The 20,410-nt window shown below is 33.8% G+C and overlaps 1 protein-coding gene across 1 annotated transcript in view; it reads left to right on the top strand.

Annotated features, from left to right (window-relative positions):
• Positions 1–20,410, top strand: part of AGGF1 (angiogenic factor with G-patch and FHA domains 1) — a 59,969-nt gene that overhangs the window by 23,481 nt on the left and 16,078 nt on the right. Inside the window, exons 6-9 of the mRNA XM_051991947.1 lie at positions 12,999–13,341; positions 14,804–14,915; positions 18,553–18,604; positions 19,726–19,827. Coding sequence (XP_051847907.1) covers positions 12,999–13,341; positions 14,804–14,915; positions 18,553–18,604; positions 19,726–19,827 — 609 coding nt within the window. The remainder of the gene's footprint in view (positions 1–12,998; positions 13,342–14,803; positions 14,916–18,552; positions 18,605–19,725; positions 19,828–20,410) is intronic.

Genomic DNA, 20,410 nt, shown 5'->3' with positions numbered 1-20,410 from the left:
TGTTATTCTTGGTAAAGAGAAGGGCTACTACTTTATCAGAGACTAGAGTAAAACAGGAAAGAATCATGACATGTATAAAGGAAATTTTGAAGAGTTCACAGTTCTCAATATGGTCTGAAATTATGGCCTTAACTAACTAGATGGTTAGGAAAAGAAGAGGCATGAGATACAATGTAAGAATAAGGTGGAAACTATTATGAAGGGGCTAGAAAAAAGAGATTGTATGGGGTTTGATGAGTTGGTTTTTGTTTTTTTTTTTTGACAAGTAATAGGGACTCACTATCTTTTTAAAATGATTTGATAAGGCAGTGTCTTAGAAATATTTATGGAAAAGCAGTATGAAGGATTTATTTAAGAGAGATTAGCCCTTTCAAAGGCTAGTCTAAAAAAGAAAGGGATGAGGATATGAGTGTGTTTGTAATTGTGTTAGAAAGGAAGAGACAGAATGGGAAAACTGGTGGGTGAAATGCATAGGACTTGATAATTGATTGGAAATGGGGGACTAGATTGAAGAAAGAGTCAAAGAAGAATTATAGAATATAAGCCTGGGCAAATGGGAGAATAGCAGGGTCAATCTACAATAATAAAGAAGTTTGGACAGAAGGGACACATTTGGGAGAAACTTTGTTATTTCCAGTTTGGTGTCTGTTCAGTTTGAGGGTCTGATAGTCAGAGATTTAGCAGCATTGATACAGTAGAAGATGCACTGGATTTCAAGTTAGAATATTTGATTTTGTATCTTAGCTTTGTCAACTTGTTACCGTGGATAAATCCCCACTTCTCTGAATATCACTTTCCTCCTAATGTGAAAATGGAAGATGTTAGATTCAGTCTCTTTAAAATGAATCTGATGCTATATAGGCAGGAGTTAGATTTATTTGCATAAGAGTAAAAATTGAAGCCACAGGAATGAAAAAGATCTCTTCTCTCTGTGTGCTCTTTTCTTTAGTGAAGAGGGCCAAGGACATAACATTGGGGGACACCTAAGTTTAAAGAATAGGAAGAGGAAGAAGAGATAACAAAGGACACAAAAGGAGTGGAGGTAGGAGAATTAAGATTGCAGTGTCTTGGAATATGAGGCATTCAGTAGGGTCTCAGTACTATGAAAAGTTAAGAAAAACAACCACAGAAAAAAAGACTATTGGATTGGATAATGAGGAGGATACAGGTATTCCAATGATCTTGTAGAGAGCAATTTAAGGAGAGTTGGGGATGAAAGGCATTTTACATGGAATGAACCACAAATATATTTAAACATATATATTCAAATGTTTAGAAAATTTTCCTTTATGTAGGAAATTTAATGCATGTGTCAAAAGGCAAAGAGCAATTGTGATTTTTAAAGAGTCTTAAAGTGGTAATTAGTTTGTAGTTGTATTCATTGGAAAAATGTGGATTAATATGAAAGGAAAACATCAAAGTAAATTGTTTAGTATCTTAAAATGTAGGTTTGGGGCTGCAACTAAATATGTGAATCTAAGGATTGTTCATAAAGTAAGTTTGTAATTTTGATTACATGAATAGCAGTAATAATCTTGTTGGTAATACAGTATTTTGTTAAGCATGTATGAGAACACTATAAAGTGAATTAGCTCGATCTGTGTCTAAGGGTGACCAAATAGTTCAGTGGAAAGAGCAACAGCCCCAAAATTAATAGGTCTGGATCACAATCCTTAACTCTCTTCTTACTTTACCTATGTCTTGAGGTGAAGGGTGTATTCAAGGAAAACTACGGGTACTTGAGCCGTTTTCAGGGCTGCTTTCCAGCTTTGGTGACTTCTTGATTCACCCAACTCTCAGGTGTAGTTCCAGGAACTTATAGCATATGCAGTAGTCATATCTTGGTAAAGTATTTCAGCAAATAGAGTGAAGGTCATTGAGAGGTCTCAAGCCCTTTGGTGAGTTAAGGAGATGTCTACCCCAAGCATGTGAAGACTTCCCATTGTAGAATGGGCAGATGAGAACAGTTTGTTCCAGTGTCCATGAAGGTAACTGAAGTAGACTGTGTGGAATGCCTAAGTAGGAGCTTAGTCAGACATCAAAAATACTAAGGTCATCCACTTTATTCTGAGCCCATCAGTAGTTGTCTTAACTTTTATCTTGCCACTAGGTTTTGATGACTCTAGAAGAGAGAGTGAGAGCGACAATTTTATCCAATTTATTCACAAACCAAAAGAAATCATCCATACCCTGTTACCAGTTCTGTTTGTCTTATAGTCCTATGGCAACATGCAAATGACAAAGCAGAGGTACAGATACACTGGGTCTATAGTCACAATCCTGCGCACAAATGGCCCACGGCTGAGGGTTATCTTCTCACTAGAAGGGGCAGTGGGATTCAGCAGGCTCCTGGGTATCTGACCAACCTTTTTTAAGGACTACACTTTTCACCTCCTGGCAAGAAGATGCTAGAAAAGGGACCTAAAAATTCTGTGCTTTGCCCAGTTCTGGTCTGCTTATTGCAGCATGTGAGGATCCCACCCCATGATCGAATCACACACAAAAAAAAAGGTACAAAGACTTCTGCAAGGATGGTTCAGTATGTGGAATGTGCACATGCTTATGGACAACAAGAAATCCATTAGACTTGAAAGACAAACAGTTCTTGTTGCTGGAGAACTCAGTATGTATCACATCCAAATAGCAGCCCCAAGGGAAACAATGCTGCCAAATAAAGACCAGCTTACCAAAGTCGTTGGGATTGAATACACATTTTTCTAGAGTGGCCTCAATAAAGGGGCACTCTATGAGACTGGCTTGTTTTGTAGTCGGAGCTAATCTAGCCAACAAGCTTATGTGCCAAGTCTAGGAGTGAACAACAGACTCATGACAACACATTTGCCACTTGCAACAAAGTGCTGTGCCATCATTGTCATTGTGTATGCACTCTGATGAGCCAAAGAAAAATTTTATGAAGATCTGGAGACTATGTCCTCAGTTGCCAAAAGAGAACAAATCTATAATTCTGGGTGAATTTAATGCAAGAATAGGCATAGACTACCAGACATAGCAGGGACTTGTGAGAGGAATAGAAGTAACAGTTACTACTGAAGACTTTGTGTCTCATGATTTTCTCATCACCAATATTTTTTCATTTATCTAAATGCAATAAAATTTCATTGATGTACCATTGCAGCAAAAATTAGCATTTAATAAGCTTTATCATTGTAAGGAGAAGAGATTAAGGGTCTGAAAGTAGGACTAAGTGTATGAGTGACATAGGCAGTGTGTAGCACAGAATCCTGGATTGATCTGGATCACAGACTTATCTTCTTCAAGATAAATATTCACATTCAACAAAAATGCTGGACCTAGATAAAATAATTACCAGAAAATTTAATGTTTACAAATTAGAAAGCTTTGCTCAGCAAGAACAGTTCGTTGCTAATTTGGAGGAAAAGTTGAGTCAACACATGGTTGGCAACAATGGAGCACAAAAGAATTGGGCAGCTTTTAGAAATTTGGTGTACAGCACAGTATTTATTCATATGCATCAGAACATTCATAAATATCAAGATTGGTTTGATGAAAATGATGGAGAAATTCAGAAACTGCCAAAGAAAAAACAAGAACTTCAAAGGTTTACCAGCAAGATAATCATTATCTAAGAAGGCAACATTTAACTCCGTCAAAAGTAAAGTGCAAGCAAAGTGTGAAAAGATGCAGGATTCTTGGCTCAGTAAGAAGGCAGAGGGAATTCAGTTTTAAACTGATGATAATACTTCAGAGCACTTTTATAATGCCATGAAGGCATTATGGTCAAAGACCTATGGAGCATCTCAACTACTCAGTGCTGATGATTGCCTCATTGATTAGAAATAAGAACATGATCCTAGAGGGATGGGCTTGAACATTTCCATATTGATTTCAACAGAACATCATTAATTGATTCTGAATCCATGGAAGCAAATATCTAGCCTAATTTCCAACTGACGAAGAGGTTTTGAATACCATTAGGTTCATCTCATGTGGCAAAGTATTTGCTGCTGATTCTATTCCAGCTGAGATTTACAAAGTTAGTGGAGGCCATTGCTCTTACAAAAGACAACTGAAATTTTTCAGCAGCTCAAGTATGGCTTCCAATGGCCATCTCTATAAAGTAAAGGAAATAGAATGTCTTATGACAATAACAGAAGGTTGGGAAGTGGGGTGGAGGGAGAGGGGAAGGGAGACCTCTCTTAGTCATTGCTGGCAAGATTCTTGCCGGAGTTCTCCTTAAAAATAGTTTGATTTTCACCTGAAAGAAGGTCATCTTATCTGAGAGCCTGCATGGCTTCAGAAAGGACCAAAGAATGGTTGATATGATGTTTTCTATCAAACAACTCCAGAAGAAATGCCAGGAACAAAACAGAAGTCTGTATATGGCATTTATCAATTTCATCAAGGCTTTTGATACTGTCAGTCATGGAGAAAATTGTACCAAAATTTGGTTGCCTAGAGAAGTTCATTAGTATTGTACATCAATTTCATGATGGCATGCTTGCCTAGATTCTGGACAATGGATGATGCTCTCAACATTTCCAAGTTATCAATGGAGTAAAAGAAGAATGTGTGCTTTCTTCCACATTTTTTAGTTTAGTTTTTCATTTCACCAATTTTATTTTTCAGGAAGTTCTCTTTTTCCATTTCACCAAATCTATTTTTTTTTTTCATTTCACCAATTGTATTTTTTAAGATATTGTTTTCTTCAGACAGTGTCTGTGTTTCCTTTTCCAAAGCTTCATTTTCTTTCCCCATTTTTCTTCTCTCTTTTAAGATCTTTTTTTTGAATTCTTCCAAGAGAACCTTTTGTGTTGGAGACCAATTCATATCACCCTTTGAGGCTTTATCTGGAAGCATTTTGCCTTTAGTGTCCTCAGGGTTTAAGGTCTTTTTTTCTCTATCTCCATATTAGCTTTCTATGGTCAGAGCACTTTTTGCTTTTTTGTTCATTTTTAAAGGTTGGAGGCTGTTCCTAGGGCAAAGGGGAGATTGTTTCGAGGTTCTTCTACAGGCTGATGACAAGAGTTTTACGCTGCCCTGGGACCAGTGCTACTGGCTTCAAGGCCCACTTGTTATGCTGGGGTTCAGGGGTTCACTATTTGCCTTCTGTAGTTGGAGATGTCATAGCTAGTCTGCTGATTTACTGGCTTCGGAAGGAGGACAGAGAAGCAAATGTTGCTGTATTTTGGATAAGAGCCTCCCACTAGATTCTCCATGCTGCGTCTCCCTTATGTCATATCTGTGCTGAGCCCTGCCCGATTGAGATAGATCTTTCCTGAAGTCCTTCCAAGGTATCATCTCCTGGAAATTTGTTACACTCCAAATATTTGTGAGTTTTGTCACAACAAAATCTGTTCGGAGCCTGATCTAGGGCTAATTATGAGGGAAGAGCTCAGGCAAAGACCTGTCTGCTCTCTGCCATCTTGGCTTTGCCCCTTTCACATTATTTAGCATGATGTTTTCCACAATGCTGTCAGATACCTTAAGTGAGGATGAACATGGAATCAAGATCAGCTACCATATTGATGGCAAATTATTTCATTTGAAAAAACCAAGAGTAAAATGGAGGGAGAGTTAGTGCATGATTTTTTGTTCTCAAATGATTTTTTTTTACTCAGTAAAACCTCTGAATATGAAATGAAACAAAGTATGGATTGATTCTCTATTGGTTGTGCTCATTTTGGCCTAACAATTAACATCAAGAAAATACAGGTTCTCTACCAGCCAGCAGCAAACCATCCATCCATTAGTTATAGCAAATGATGAACAATTCGAATGCTGGGGATAAATTTCTTGGCAATATATACTTTCTAGGGACCTACATATACTGATAATGAGGGAGACACATGCATTGCCAGAGCTGTCTCAGTATTTGGGAAGCTCCAGAGCAAAGTGTGGAAGAGAAATGATATTAAACTGACTATCAGATTGAAGGTCTACAGAGTCATTGTACTGACCTCATTGTAGGCCTGGACAGCCTACAAATGCCATGTCAGAAAACTGAATCTCTTCCATTTGTCTTAGGAATTGTCTTAGGAAAATTTTGAAGATCATCTGGCAAGATAAGGTACTGGACATTGAGATGCTTGCTCAAGTTAAACTGCCAAGCATTCAAACTATTGCAAAGAGTGCAGCTCTTATCAGTTGGTTCCATTGTTCCAATGTCAGACATACATTTGCCTAAAAGGCTATTTTATGGAGAATTCATATAAGGCAAGTGCTCACACGGAATTCATAGGAAGCAGAACAAGCACATTCTCGTGGTTTTTCTGAAGAACTTCAGAATCAATTATGTGACATGGGAGTCACTGGAAAAGGACCATCCAGCATGGTTTACCCATGACAAAGAAGGTGCCATGCTGTATGAATGAAACAGATTTGCAATAATTCAGAATATCCATTTCCAGTCCAAATGTTCATATGAATTATTTGTGCTCAACCTGTGATAGAGCCTTTGAGTTTGTATTTGATCAGTCACAGTCAGACACATTGTACCTTGACTACAACATTTTGGTATCGTTTTGGTCTTCTTTCAGAATGACAGATAATTACCAAATCAGCCGATTTACTAGGAAACATAATTTCGTAAAATGTTTTGACCATTTATCATTTTTTAGACCATTAGTATTTAATGAAAAATAATTCTATAATTATGTTGAATATATTTACTCTATCTTGGGTATTTCTGGAGATACATCAGGATCTTACAGGATCTTCACCACCATTATAAATATGTTTGTATTAAACTATGGCTATGTTGAATTGCTAGTTAATAGAAATCTTTTATTAATAGAAAACTATATGGAAGCGTTTTTATTGCATTAATGAGCATTTTGATCAATGAATTCACCAGTGTGGAGGGTTCATCCACTATTGTATGGTAACCTCTTTTGACTTCTCATGTAAGTCAAAATCATATTTTTCCATGTCTTTCATAGAGGATTTACTTCTGTACTAATGGCCTCCCTTTTGTTGTTTTAGCATTCCAGGGACACTACTATACCACTTGTTATTGATCATCTCATTTTTACCATATAATTAATTTACCTTCCCATCTACTTAATAATGCAGTTTTTAAAGTTTACTGTTGCCATCATTGATAGAGATATACTTCTCCTTCCCAATACTTAGAGTGTCTTCCTGCCTAACAAAGAAAAACAGAGGTAAACCCAAGTGATGTAGAAACCACATCTAGAAAGCATATGCAACATTCCACATTCATAGTATTTCCATATTTTCATAGAAAAATGGGAGAGTCATTTTTAAAATTTTTTTTTCATGAGCCAGTATTAACACAGACATCCAGCAAATAGTTGGATATTTTTCTCTACATTACATTGTTGGAGTTATGTATGTTATTTTCATAGTTTTGCTTCATTCTTTTTCAGCTTGAATTCACATCCTTTTTCTTGAATTCATTTCTTTAGCCATAATAAATATTCCATTACATTCATATACCAACAATTTAACCATCTCCCCAGTGGACACCTAACTTTGTTTCCACCTATTTGGTATTTTTAAAAAATGTTTATTAATATTTTGGTGTATTTATGAAGCAATTCTTTCTGCCTTTGTTCTCTCTTGGGTAAGGGTCCAGCAGTGGAGTGGCCATTTAAAAGAATGAGAACAAGTAGTTTTCACTTTTCCTTATAAGTTGCCTTAGGTGCTTGTTCCAATCATTTTTGTAACTGCTATGTTTCCATTGTCATTTTTATTGTTTCTCATTTTAATTTTTATGGTATTTTTATGATTTATAGACATGGGATATCACTGGGGGGCTAGGTGGAGTAAAGAGATAATTTTTTTTTTTTTTTTTTTTTACAGAGGTGAGGCATTTGGGATTGCTAAGCACTGATTGATTCTCAGATATAATCCACTCCATTGTCTTCCTCCTGATCAATATCTCTTCACAAAAATTCTTATCCTCGTTATTATGTTGAAGCAAAAATTGTGGCATATTCTATTATAATAGGAAAAGCTTTAAATACAGTCTCAACAATAGACTGCTTTCTGAGGAACAGCCTAGTTATATGCAAAGATGATCATTTATCACAAATAGGTGATCATATTTTGGCCTAACAATTAACATCAAGAAAATACAAGTTCTCTACCAGCCAGCAGCAAACTATCCATCCATTAATTATAGCAAATGATGTCATTCCATGGCAACAATGTAAAACAAATACATACAAAAAAAAAAGTCCCACGCAATATCCTTTTATGGGGAAGATGATAAAACAGAGTAAGAAAGAAGGGTACTAAAGATCACACAATTTTCATCATTTATAGAAAGATTGCCTAATTGTTGTTACTTCAAATATGAGATCCTTATCCCGTGAACATTGACTGGAGATGATACTTGGAGAAAATAAATCATTTTATAAATGTAGAAATGTGTTCAGAAGAATTGAACATGTTTAACCAATATTGGATTGCTTGCTGTTTAGCAGAGGGGGAGAAGTATGGAGGGAAGGAGAGAGAGAAAAATTTGGAAAACAATATCTTGCAAGTGTGAATGTTGAAAACCATCTCTGCATGTATTTTGAAAAATAAAAAGCTATTTAAAAAAAAAGATAAAAAAGAAAATAAATTATTTTATTATTAACATTTTTTGTATAAATGAAACCAGAAAACAAAAAGAAGTTGCAGCTATAAGGATGATTCACAAATTCTCTTTGGAGAGGGAAATAAAGGATTTGCCAAGGTTGGTTTAATTATTTTTAATTTTATCCCAAGGCAACAAGAAACATTATTTCTTGGGATTCTTAGTTGTCGCAAATAGCAGTACTCATGACAAACTTAACTAAAATTTGTATGCTATCTTGTGTGGAAAGGAAAGGAAGGTGGAAGAATTCTACAAAGAAGTCAATATGATCCTGAAATTAAAGTCAGTACATACTTTGATACTTGTGACTTTGATGCAAAGAAGAGACTAGCAAAAATATGTTAGAAAAGAACATGGGCATAAAAACTTAAAGAAGCCACAGAATATAATGTTCTCTTGTAGACTAATAGCAGACTAATAGCAGCTTTGTGTCTCTGTATCATGAATACATTCTTTTTTTACTTAAAATTTTTCCTTTTTATTATGTTCTTAACAAACATGAACCTTTCAATACACAAAAAAAAACATTGTATATGGAATTGTGAAGTCAGGTTACATACTGTTTGGGTTTTTTTAAATGTGTATTAAATTTAACATGATGGTAACAAAATTGCCCTTATCTGTGACCTCTTCCAAATTCGTGTTTTTTTTTTTTTAATGTCTCATTTGTACTTCTTGCATACATTCAAGAAGAATGCAAATGTGCAAGTCATAGGAAACACACTGAATTATTATTATTATTTTTAATTTTCAACATTTACTTGTATAAGATGTTGATTTCCATTCTTTTTTCCGTCCATCCTTCTTTTCTCTCTCCCTCCTCAAGATGGCATGCAATTTAATTTAGGTTATACATGTTCAATCATATCAAATATATTCCACATTGGTTATGTTGTGAAAGAAGAATCAGAATAAGGGAAAAAACATGAGAAAGAAAAAACAAAACAAAAAAGTAAAAGTCGTATTCTTTAATCTGCATTCAGACTCTATATTTCTTTCTCTGGATGTGGATAGCATTTTTCCATTATGAGTCCTTTGCAACTGTCTTAGATCATTGAATTGCTGAGAAGAGCTGAGTGTCAAAGTTGATCATTGCACAGTGTTGTTACTGAGAATAGTGTTCTCCTGGCTTTGTTCACTTCATTCCACATTAATTCATGCAAGTCTTTCCAGGTTTTTCTTAAATCTGCTTGCTCATCATTTCTTTTTTGTTTTTTGCAAAGCATTTGAGGTTAAGTAACTTGCCCAGGGTCACACAGCTGGTAAGTGTTAAGTGTCTTAAGGCTTTATTTGAATTCATGTCTTCCTGACTCCAGGGCTGATGGAATCATTGTGCTACCTAGTTGCCCATGCAGCTTATCATTTCTTAAGGAACAATGTTATTCCATTACATTCACATACTAGAATTTGTTCAGTCATTTCCCATTTGATGAGCATCTCTTTGATTTCCAATTCTTCGCCACCAAAAAGAGAACTACTGTCAACATTTTGGTACACGTGGATCTTTTTCCATTTTTTATGATCTCTTTGAGATAGAAATTTAGTAGTGGTATTGTTGGATCCAAAGTATGCAGTTTTATAGTCCTTTTGCCATAGTTCCAGATTACCCTCCAGAATAGTCAGATCAGTCCACAGCTCCACCAACAATGCATTAATGTTCAGGTTTTTCCACATTTTCTTCAACATTTATCATTTTCCTTTATTGACATATTAACCAATCTGAGAGGTATGAGTTGGTATTTCAGAGATGTTTTAATTTGTATTTCTTTAATCAGTAGTATTTAGAACTTTTTTCATATGTCTTTAATTTATAGCCGCTCTTTTTGTGGTATCAGAACTAGGAACAAAACAGATTATGATATAATGAAGTGTTCTTATGCTGTAAGAAGTGATAAAGAGGATGATTTCAATACAGTCTGGAAAAACTTACAAATTAAGGCAGAGTAAGCAAAATAAGAACTATTTTCCAAACTAAATACAAATGAATCAATTACTGATATTTTTGTGTCTTCTTAATATTAAGAATAAATCATAATCTATATTTGAGATTTTAAAAAATGGTGTACTTTAATATATTTAACATCTACTGGTCATCCTGCCATCTAGGGGAGGGGATGGGGGAAAGGAGGAGAAAAATTGGAACAAAAGTTTGGCAATTGCCAATGCTGTAAAATTCCCATACATATGACTTGTAAATAAAAAGCTATTAAAAAAAAAATTGGTGGTGGGATGGAGGCATTAGTTTAAGTTGAAGGGTTCATTCCCGATAAATGTATAGCTGCCATTAAGCTTTTTGTTCCATTTTCAAAAGTTTGGGATATAAAAGTATATGTTGCTGTTATCTAGACTATATTTTAAATAGATTATTATTCAGTAAATTATTATCATTTATATATTTATTATGTAAATTATCATTTCAAAATAAAATATCCTTTAAAAATTATTTCCAATGAAAAACATTTACATTGACTTAACATTCCATATAAACTTTACAACATTATAATTTTCAGAATAATTGGTAAAGAAGCAGGGAAGATGGGAGCAGTTATGATGTGTTTAGTTGAAATATCTAAGACAATAGTTGATTCACTTTATGAAAGTTAATGTAATTGAATTTTGTGCTTGGTCTTTTCTTATAAAAATTTTACTATTTTATTTCCAGAAAAATTTAAGTTTCTTCTGATAAGCAGGGGTAAAATTATTCACATCTTAATTCTCATAGGTCTTCTAACTTCAGCAGTTTAATCATACTACTAGTTTTTCAAAGTCTTAGTATTTGTCACAAACTTGGTTCCATTTTTTGCTTTCATAGCTATAATATGAAAATAATAATAGGTTCTTTCTTTGCAAGGTTTTTGTGAGGATTGGGAACATAAAGCCCATGGGCTTTCTAAACTGAATAGTGTACTGAATTTATCTGAAAAATGATTATTCAGTGTTGATTTTCTAAAATGATAAAATGGCAAAATTTTTCTTATTGTAAGGCATTGTAATTGTGTACATTTAAATAAAAATAAGGTTTTGTATCATTTTCTTATTTTCATGCTTCTGCATGAAAATATTTGTTTTGAGTTTTGTGTATGTTTTAAAAATGAGATAATTAAAGGCAAAAAATTGTGGATTCTACAGTAGTATTACAAGTACAAATTACAAATTCTAATATTTAAAGCTGACCTATCAGAGTTAAACTTATCTCATTGATCATACAGAATATTTTATCTTGTTTTTGTTTGAGTTTTTTTTTGTTTTGCTGAGGCAATGACTTGCCCAGGGTCACACAGCTAGGAAGCGTTAAGTGTCTGAGATTAGATGTGAATTCTGGTTCTCCTTACTTCAGGGCTGGTGCTCTATCCACTGAGCTACCTAGCTACCCCAGAATATTTTATCTTGTAGGGCAATATTTTATCTAGGCAGTTGATTTATGTTTTATAAATGTAATCTGGTGAATAAGGAGGTTAATTCACCTTTTGAGGGATCCTTCAACTTTCCTCCACATAGAATATAGACCTAAGCTTTCAATAGTTTAGATTCAAGGTAAGTTCTTTGGTGATTAAGGTCAGGACTTTCCTCTTCTATTTAAAATTTAGAGCAGGAGTTTGTAACCTTTTGCAGGGTGGGGAAGGGAAGGGATGTTGTAACCTTTTGAGAGGAGGTCATAAATCCTATTGTCAAATTTTAGTGAACCTTGTGAACCTCTTTATAGGATATTATTTTTAAATACGTAAAATAAAATGTGTAATATTACAAAGGAAATTAGTTATAGCAAATTGTTTTTCTTAAACATGTTTATAATCCATTTTAGGAAGTTGACTAACACTTGAGGAGTTAAGTGCCTTATCCATAGCCAATGCAGATCTCATATCCAGGTCTTCCTGACTTTAAGACTATCTCCATATTTGGAGTGTCATGTTACATTTCTGGTTCATGACTAATTACTACATTAAAGCTGGTAACAGTGATTATTATGGAAAGCCAAAACCAAACTTTACTAAGTAGTCTCCTACTATTAATGAAAATTAACATACCCTCAAAGCAAATGTGTCAATGAATCCCAAACATTAGTACTATCCAAGTAATTCAAAGAGCATATTTGAGCCAAATAAGAAAAAAGACTCATTATTCTTCAAGTTGAGTTTACTAGTGGATGTTGTGGTCATTATGCTCTTTCCCATTTTGATCTTAAATGTTATAGAAACAGGATAAGTGCTAGTAAGTTCTTTGTTCAAAAGTTATCTGCTGATATAAAAATATAGTTTTTTTGTTCACAAGTGATCTGCTGATACAAAAGTATTAGAAGTATAAATTAGTTATTAGTTATATGAGTTCACAGTATTTCTTAAGACAGTTGAGTTTTCTTTACCATGATCTTTTTTTTTGTTAATAAAGTATTCCTTTTTTTTTTTAACCACAGGATTTGGATCTAGAAGACCATAAAGTATCAAATAATTTTAATTGTCTTACCACTGTTGAACATATAAGCTGTGTTGAAAAAGAAGAATCCGCAAATGTGAAAAAAAAAGCCAAAGTGGATAATCATAATAAAAATAGTCTATTGAAGTTTGCTGATGCAGATAGCAAAGAGAATGTAGAGTCACATCTTAATGTGAATGTCTATGATTTGGCTTTATTTAAAGAAGACAAAACAGTAGCGACTGATAGTGAGCCAGAAGAAGGTGAGATTACAGACTCTCAGACTGAGGACAGCAGCGATGTGACTAGTGAAGATAATGTCACTTCAGACACTGAAGATGAAGGTGAGTTAATGTTCTTTATAGGTAAGCCATTGAAACAATTTTCCTAAAAACTGCTAATTGTAAAAGGACAAACTAGAAAAAGAATTTACAGCTCAACTAATACACCTGTAGAAAAAGGCTTTTAAAATAGGTCAGCATAGAATACTCAGAGTCTATTCTGATCTCAATATAGTTAAGGATGTGTTTTTTCATTCATTTATTAAGGGGTAATTTAAATATTCCTAAAAATATGAATTTTTTTATTTTAGAGATTGATGCATTGTGCAGTACCTCCAGACTTTGTTAGTAATTTCCTTTAGTTGGTCAATAAGCATTTAATAAGCACCTATTGTGTGGCAGGCCCATTGGTATCACTGAGAATACAAATAATACACTTCCTGCCTTCAAAGAGCTCACAAACCAGTAAGAGAGACAACATGCAAAGAAGTAAGCTAAATACAAGATAAAGAAAAAATAATCAGTAGAGAGAAGTCACTTGAATTAAAAGAGATTGGGAAGAGGCTTCATGTTAAAGGTGAGGTTAAATATCTGGGACTTCAAGGAAGCCAGAAGACAACAGTGAATTGTTATGGCTAAACCAGTTCTTCATCTGGTGGAAAATCCTCTAGTAGGAAAGAAGAAAGGAAAGTAGCATTTATTAAGTACCTACTTTGTGCCAGGTGCTGTTCTAAAAGTTTTACAAATATTACCTCAATTAATCATCTCAACAGCCTCATTTAGATGGGTGCTGCTATTATCCCCATTTTATAATTGAGAAAACTAGCAAACAGATTACGTGACTTGCCCAAGCTCATACCTCTATTAAATGGCCTTCGGCCAGATCTGATATCAGACTCTGGTTTTCTTGAGTGCTGTCCATGATATCACTCATTTATCTCAGAACAACAATGCAAATGTCCCCTGTTTTATTGATAGAAAACTAAGGCTCATGGAAATTGAATCATTTGCTGAAGGTTACACTGACATTGTCAGCTTTTCCCTAAATCAAAAATCCTTTCATCCTGTCTTAGAGGCATTTTTAACCTTGGGTAAACTCAACTTCAGCTGCACACATTGTAAAATAAATTGGTTTTGAAAATACAATGCCAAAAAATTAGTTTACCTCTATTATGTGCTAAAAGTCAACTTATAGTACTTAATAAAAGTAAACTAATTTCTTATTTTCTTTTGATTTTACAACAGGGGTCAAGTCATATGAAAGTACAAAAAATGATTTACATGTAACTGATACTTTTGTTCTTAATTCATTTTTCTGTTTTATTAATAAAGGATGAATTATTTTAAAAGTTTAAATATTTAACATGATAAAATGTATGCTTAGAATTCTTTCAAGCCTCAAGGTCTTAAAAAATTAAGAAATAATTTCATGATTTACAAAATTTATTAATTAACCTCATTCCCTTTAAACTAACAATTGCTTTCTTTTTTTTTTTTTTTTCTTTCTTTTTGTTCTGGGTTACAGAAGAAGAAAAAATTTGGCCTCCGTGTATTAGAGTCATTGTTATTAGATCACCAGTATTGCAGACAGGTTCACTTTTTATTATCACAGCTGTAAATCCAGCTACAATTGGAAGGTAAAGTGTCTTGCTATCTCTCATCATGTTGGTTTTAGAGAGTATTAAAATTATGTTTATGCTTAATTGTTTATGGGTTATGTAGTATAAACTTATTATCAAGGCCATTTTATCAGCATTTTCATGAACTACTTACTGCTCTTTTTCTAGTTTATGCTAATTATGTATACAAATGTAACTGAGTAATATTTTTCTATTTAAAACTTAGGTGGGTAAATTAGTAGTCTGTATATATAAACACACACACACACACACACACACACACACTAGACACATAAACAGAATAAGCATTCCATGTAAATTATTTTTAGAAATTTTTAAAAACTTAGCTGTGGTACTTTTAATATGGATAGTCTAGCAATTTCTATATGAATGAATGAAAGAATTAAATTCGGTACTATAGGGTTATCATTGTGCAATATTGTAGTTGCCAAACATATAAAAGTATCTGTAGTACACTTACTAAACTCTGAAAGTGCCTCAAGCAACTATTTTTACACACCTTAAATTTTAAATACTTAGGATAGAGGGATTGAAATAGGTCAGAACACAGTGAACATAGTCCTGTTGATCACATGGAAAATTTACTTAATTGCTCATTAAGGTCTCATTAATGACTAGTTTTTGACTCTAATGAATTGCTCCTTTGGTTTTTTAAAACTCTTCACAATCCAGCTATATACTGCTTGTTCAGGTTCATTGCATTACTGTGGTCCAGCCAAACTTCACTACTTGTTGTTTGGCATTCATAGAATCATTTCCTGGCTTTTCACAGACTGTCTTTTGTGCTGGAATGTGTTCCTCCTTCTCTTCGATTATTAGATTTATGACCTCCTTGATTCCATCTTCTAGAGCAGGAGTGGGGAACATTATTCATAAGCTATACAAAATTATCACCTTACAGAACTCAAGCAGTGGAAAGTTGTTATACCTAGCTTTTAGCTCATCATCACCTTAAGCAAATGGTTTTGTGGCCCTTACACAGGCTTGCTCTACAGCAAGCCTATCCTCAATTCTTGTTGTAGGTACCCTTCTTCCTTTTCTCCTTTCTCCATTCTTCCACCTTTCTCTCTCTCTCACACACACACACACACACACACACACACACACAGTGAATTCAATCCAGTAAACATTAATTAAGTGCTTACTATGTTCCAGGCACTCTGCTAAAGCACTGGGGATATAAAAAGAGTTGCAAAAGGCAGACCCTGCCCTGAAGGAGCAAAATCAAACATACAAACAAATATATACAAAGCCACCTACAGATAAGGCAAATGAGAAATAATTAACAAAAAGAAAGCACTGGAATTATGAGAGGTTAGGGGAAGACTTCTGGTAGTTGGGATTTTTAAAAAGCCAGAAAAGTTAGTGGGCAGAGCAAAGGAAGTAAGAGGAGATAAGAAAGAAAGAAGATGTCTTGTCCTTGGAACAGCCATCTGGCCAATGTCACTGGATCAAAGAATACTTGTTGGCAGAATAAAATGTAAGAATACTGAAAAGAGTTAAAGGGGCTAAGTTAGGAAGAGCTTTGAGCACTAAACTGATTTTATGTTCAGTACATCCACACACAGACATAAAAACCCCAAGAATAAAAGCTCTTTTAGGACAGGGAATGTTTTGTTTTGACTTTGTAATGCAGGACTTAGTAAGATGCCTAGCTTTTGCTAGGCAAATAAATGCTTATTGATTGGCTAACTGAATTAGAAAAGTATAAAAAGCATTCTAGTAGCCTAAAAAGCCTCCATGTATTAGAGTCATTGTTATTAGATCACCAGTACTGCAGACAGGTTCACTTTTTATTATCACAGCTGTAAATCCAGCTACAATTGGAAGGTAAAGTATCTTACTATCTCTCATCATGCTTTCATAAATTTGTATGGAAATACTAGACCTGTAGCAATAAGTAAGCACTCAGGCTTTGTGATAGACACTTTATCCTAGTGGTTATATGGCCAGAAGGATTTCCCAGTTAATCAAGCCTGGTCCTAACCCCTTGGCATGGGTTAGTCATGTTCTTATGTAGTGCAGAGCTGAGTAGAGTTAAAGCCAGTGTCCAAGGGGATATATAAATATGTTACTTAAAAGTTATTCAGAAAGTAATTCGAGGAAAACATAATATTTGGTAAATTCTTGTTTGCATGATTGCTTCTGTAATTAATAATATTTACTTGAAAAAGAATGGCACTAAATTTAAGGTAAATACCCTCCTTTATTTTTCATAGCATAGGGAGAAATATATACTATGTATATGATCTAAGTAAATCACAGACTTGGAAAGATTTTTAAAATTGAAAAAATGAAATAATATTCACAACTTTTTCATTCCTCAGATGTCAATAAGAGGACCAAAGAAATGTAGTTCCTGGGGCATAGCTGTTGAATAATTATCTTTTCTTGATGTAAACTGTAAGGAACCGAAAAGAGAACATGCAGAATTGAAGATTAACACTTTATTTTTTTTGTTTGTTTTTTGGTCTTTCATGACAATATATGCAAAGGGTCACTATCTCAGGAGAGAAGCAAAGAGCTTACTGTCAGAGAATTCTTTCAACCTCTTGGAAAAGGCATACTGGCATGCTGACTGACTGGATATTCTCAGAAGGCCTGAAAGGTTATAAAAAACAATCTGTGCCCCAGGTATCTGAATTAGTTAACCAATGAGAACAAATTCCTTAGCATGTTAGTAATTCTCTTTTCTTTGAATCTGACCTCTTCTCTTTGACTTACAATCATTGAATACCTGCTAGTAATGATATGCCTTTCTTAGAAGTTTGAGAGAATTCCCTAACAATTCATACCAAAATTGAATTATCTACTTTACACCATTACACCAAAAATGAAACCTATTTGACAATATCCTTTATTGTTTATGGCCATTTTTAATATCCCAAAAAAGACACACAAACATTCTTCCCACCAGTCTCCTGTTCTATCTTGACCTTACCTGTTTTTGTAACATCCTAGTTTGTATTTTCAGCCTCAAAATGGAAATCTCATGGAAAGAACATAAGATTTTTTTTTCTGACAGTTTCCAAAAATTGGGAGACTTTATTCTCTTAATTTCTCTACTTTTAAAGAACTAATTTCTGACCTTAATGCAATTTCCTTTTCCTTCCAGTTGCAGTTCATAGCTAATTTAGCAACAAGATGCAATGTGCTGAGCAAGGAGAATGAGCTTTGATAATACCTAGAATAGCTTCGCATTTTTCCATTGGAAAGGATAATCTAGCTTATTCTTATTTCAGATTTTATACAATATCTTAATTTTAATTGCTCTCAAACAATAGAATTTACCATTGTTCATGTAATAAAAATAAGGATTTATTCAGTAGATCTGGAAAAGTTAATGCAAATTTGGTATAAAGATAAGGTTTCACAGATTTAATTTATTATATACTCACTGATTACTGATTATTTTGGGTTAGATGAACCAAAGAATAAAGTCATTTTAATTTTTTTTCTGTGAGGCAGCTTTACTTAGGAAGTTTGAGAATAGGGTTAAAGATGTGATATAATCTTTAATAGGATTATTCTTAGGCTTGAGAAAATACATTTAAAATATTAGCATTTCCTCAAAATTTCAGTGTCAATCTATAAATGATATAGTTACTAAAAAACGTTGTATTTAACTTTGTAGAGAAAAAGACATGGAACATACACTTCGAATTCCTGAAGTTGGTGTCAGTAAGGTAAATTTTAACTGAAAAAATATTCTCCTTTCCCTGTGTCTTAAAGTAGAGTTAAGCTGTTGGATTTTTCTTATTTGAGCTCCAAGCTTTTTTGTTTTGTTTTTATAAAACTAATTGCTAATATTAATAATATAATAGAACATAGTTTGGTGAAAAATTATTTATCAAAATGAAAGTGCCACTGTTTTTCTATTCATATATGTGATAAAATTCTTTTAATTAAAAAGTGAATGAACTCTACATGTTTATCTTTTTCTTTAATTTAAAGTAGACTGAGGAACCCCAAGTCCTTAACTTTATTTCATCTAGCCCCCTAAGTCACAGATTTTGAAGCACAAGTAAAATTTTTCTGGCTCATGGGATCACTTTCTCATTCATAGTAAAGGAAGATTTTAGGATAAAGAGTGACAAGAAAAACTAGGATAAATAGCCAAGGAGCTAGAATTTCACATTGACATAGTAAGAGACAAACATTCTTAAGTTCAAGGTAGTTCCACTTTAGAAGCTTCTGAGGCTACTTCTCATTTCTTTATTTATATCATCTATACTCTTTCTGCCTTTATCTTCTCTCCTCTCATTTTTCTCTCTCTTCCTCTAAGCCTCCTTAGGCTTACTCTTTTTCTCCTTTTGTCTTTCTTCGTATTGCCGCCTCAATTGTAAAAAAATAAAAATAAAAAAAATTGAAGTATCTGGAGGGCGTGTGTGTGTGTGTGTGTGTGTGTGTGTGTATACATATACATATGCACACATATATGGAAAATTTTGTTAATTTTAAAACCAAATGAGCTTGATCTGTTAGCCTTTTGTCTTTCCCCTCATCTCCCAAATAAAAGCCCAGATACTTCAGAATGAACTAAATGACCATAATGCTTGTGTTTCTGATCACACTTAACTGTGGTCTCTTTGAAAGGAAAAAAAGATCCAGGAGTACTTGAAAACAATAACATATTATAGGTCAGATTTCATACTAAATTCATACTAAAGTAAATAAATCTAGTAGTACCTTATCTTAAAAATTAACATGTTCAAAGATATATAGCTGAGTATTAATGGTCTGAGACATCATTTTATAGAATTCACATTGATTTTTAAAAATTGTTTTATTTCTTTTATTTCTTAAGTTTCATGCGGAAATTTACTTTGACCATGAGTTACAAAGTTATGTTCTTGTGGATCAAGGCAGTCAAAATGGTACAATTGTTAATGGGAAGCAGATTCTTCAGGTGAGTGTTTTTATGTTAATTAAAACATTTTGTGTGTGTGTGTTTTTTTTTTTTTTTTTACTTTTGTAGACTATTTTGCTTTTTAGCCCAAAATTCCTCATAGGCTCCATTTTGTCTGCCAACTAAAATCCATAGTCCACTTTCACTGGTACTCCTTTTTTCCTCCCAGATTTAACTCATATGCTATTCTATAATGAAGCTAGACTATTCTGTCCCCTGAACATGTTGCTACCCTTCTGTTCCTGTTCCTTCTTACCCATCTTCTAAAAGACCAACTCAAGAGTCATTTTGTCCAGGCAGCTTTTTCTGATCCTTTCCTGTCTGTAACTTTTCCTATCCCACCAACCCCCTTGCACTCCCTGCCTTCCCCCACACAAAAAGGTTATTTTAGGTTTTTTATTTATGTGTCTTATATTCTTCTGCAATCTCTATGAAGGCAGATATATTTCATACTATGAATGGAAAGAGGGTTGGATTTGTGGGTGAGAGGAACTGGGTTCCAGGCTTGACTCTGCCACTTATTATGTATATGGCTTTGGGTCACTGCACTTCAATGAGTCTTAGTTTTTTTCATCTACAAAAT

This window comes from Antechinus flavipes, chromosome 1 (assembly GCF_016432865.1).
Source record: "Antechinus flavipes isolate AdamAnt ecotype Samford, QLD, Australia chromosome 1, AdamAnt_v2, whole genome shotgun sequence".
Taxonomy (NCBI): Eukaryota; Metazoa; Chordata; class Mammalia; order Dasyuromorphia; family Dasyuridae; genus Antechinus; species Antechinus flavipes.
The sequence above is the reverse complement of the archived record's forward strand: the minus strand, read 5'-3'. Positions and strand labels throughout refer to the sequence as shown.